The sequence below is a fragment of the Suricata suricatta genome, unplaced genomic scaffold (genome assembly GCF_006229205.1).
Source record: "Suricata suricatta isolate VVHF042 unplaced genomic scaffold, meerkat_22Aug2017_6uvM2_HiC HiC_scaffold_18737, whole genome shotgun sequence".
NCBI lineage: Eukaryota > Metazoa > Chordata > Mammalia > Carnivora > Herpestidae > Suricata > Suricata suricatta.
In genome coordinates this window covers 1-900 of record NW_021863479.1, presented here as the reverse complement: position 1 = coordinate 900, position 900 = coordinate 1, and the positions used below count along the sequence as shown (strand labels likewise).

The following is a 900-nucleotide window of genomic DNA, read 5'->3' as shown; positions in this document are numbered from 1 at the left end:
TTCAGGCACATAACGTTAAAGTGGGGTGAAAATATGCACTCTGAGTCTTCACACACCAAACACGATGAAAAAGGACGCCACAGGCTGCGGGCTTAAATGTAAGTTTGGGCTTGGGCACTTCATCTATGGGAAGGCATACCTACTTTTTAAACCACATGATTTCCTCAGGGTCTGCGATGCCAAACTCCCTCATCTTCTTCACCATGTTGGCGCTCTTCTTAACAGCCACCTCGTAACGCTGGCTGCGACTGAGGAAGTTCAAGTCCTCGTGCTGGAAGTCTGGGTCATTCAGAATCAGGTTCTCTGCAACGGAGTGAGAGGGCATCAAGAGGAAGACAGAAAATCAGGGCTCCGTGACACCTTGAATCCCAGTAGGTTTCAGGGGGCGGGCGCTCAGGTCCCCTCTCGGGACGGACGGGCACCCCTCACTCCTCCCCAGGCCGTCCCAGGGAGTGGGGGGGCCTGGCTGCCCTACAGCTGAGCCAAGCGCTGCGGCCTACACTCCCCAGCGCCCCCCCCACGACTCCTCATCCAGGGAGTCTCGAGCCGCGCTCGGGGCAGGAGGGAGGCCTTGCCCGCCGTCCTCACCGATCTCTCGGCGGCGCCGGGTGTTCTCGGGGCTGCCGTCCAGGACGTGCGTGAGCAGCTCCGGGCTGAAGCTGGCGCCTTCCCGCTCCCTGCGAAGATCCTGGTTCATGGTGACGACCGGAAGCGGCGGTGGCGGCAGAAACCGAGCTTGCGGCGGCGACAGCGGCGACGGGTGTCCGGAGCTCCGGCGCTGGCCCGGCCCTAAGAGCCGCCCCAGGACGGCGCGAGGCCCCGCCCCCGGCCCGCCCCCGGCCCGCCCCCTCGCCTAGCCTGTGGCCCGTCTGCGCTCCACCGCCTGCGGCCGGGGCGGAG

The 900-nt window shown here is 64.4% G+C and overlaps 1 protein-coding gene across 1 annotated transcript; it reads right to left on the bottom strand.

Moving 5' to 3' along the window:
- Window positions 1–8: 8 nt before the first annotated feature.
- Window positions 9–821, bottom strand: LOC115284758 (peroxisomal acyl-coenzyme A oxidase 1-like). Its single transcript, XM_029931234.1, has 2 exons — window positions 589–821; window positions 9–303 (listed from the first exon to the last, which is right to left on the bottom strand). The coding sequence occupies exons 1-2, from the start codon at window positions 695–697 to the stop codon at window positions 140–142; spliced, it is 273 nt and encodes a 90-aa protein (XP_029787094.1). The 5' UTR covers window positions 698–821; the 3' UTR covers window positions 9–139.
- Window positions 822–900: the final 79 nt, after the last annotated feature.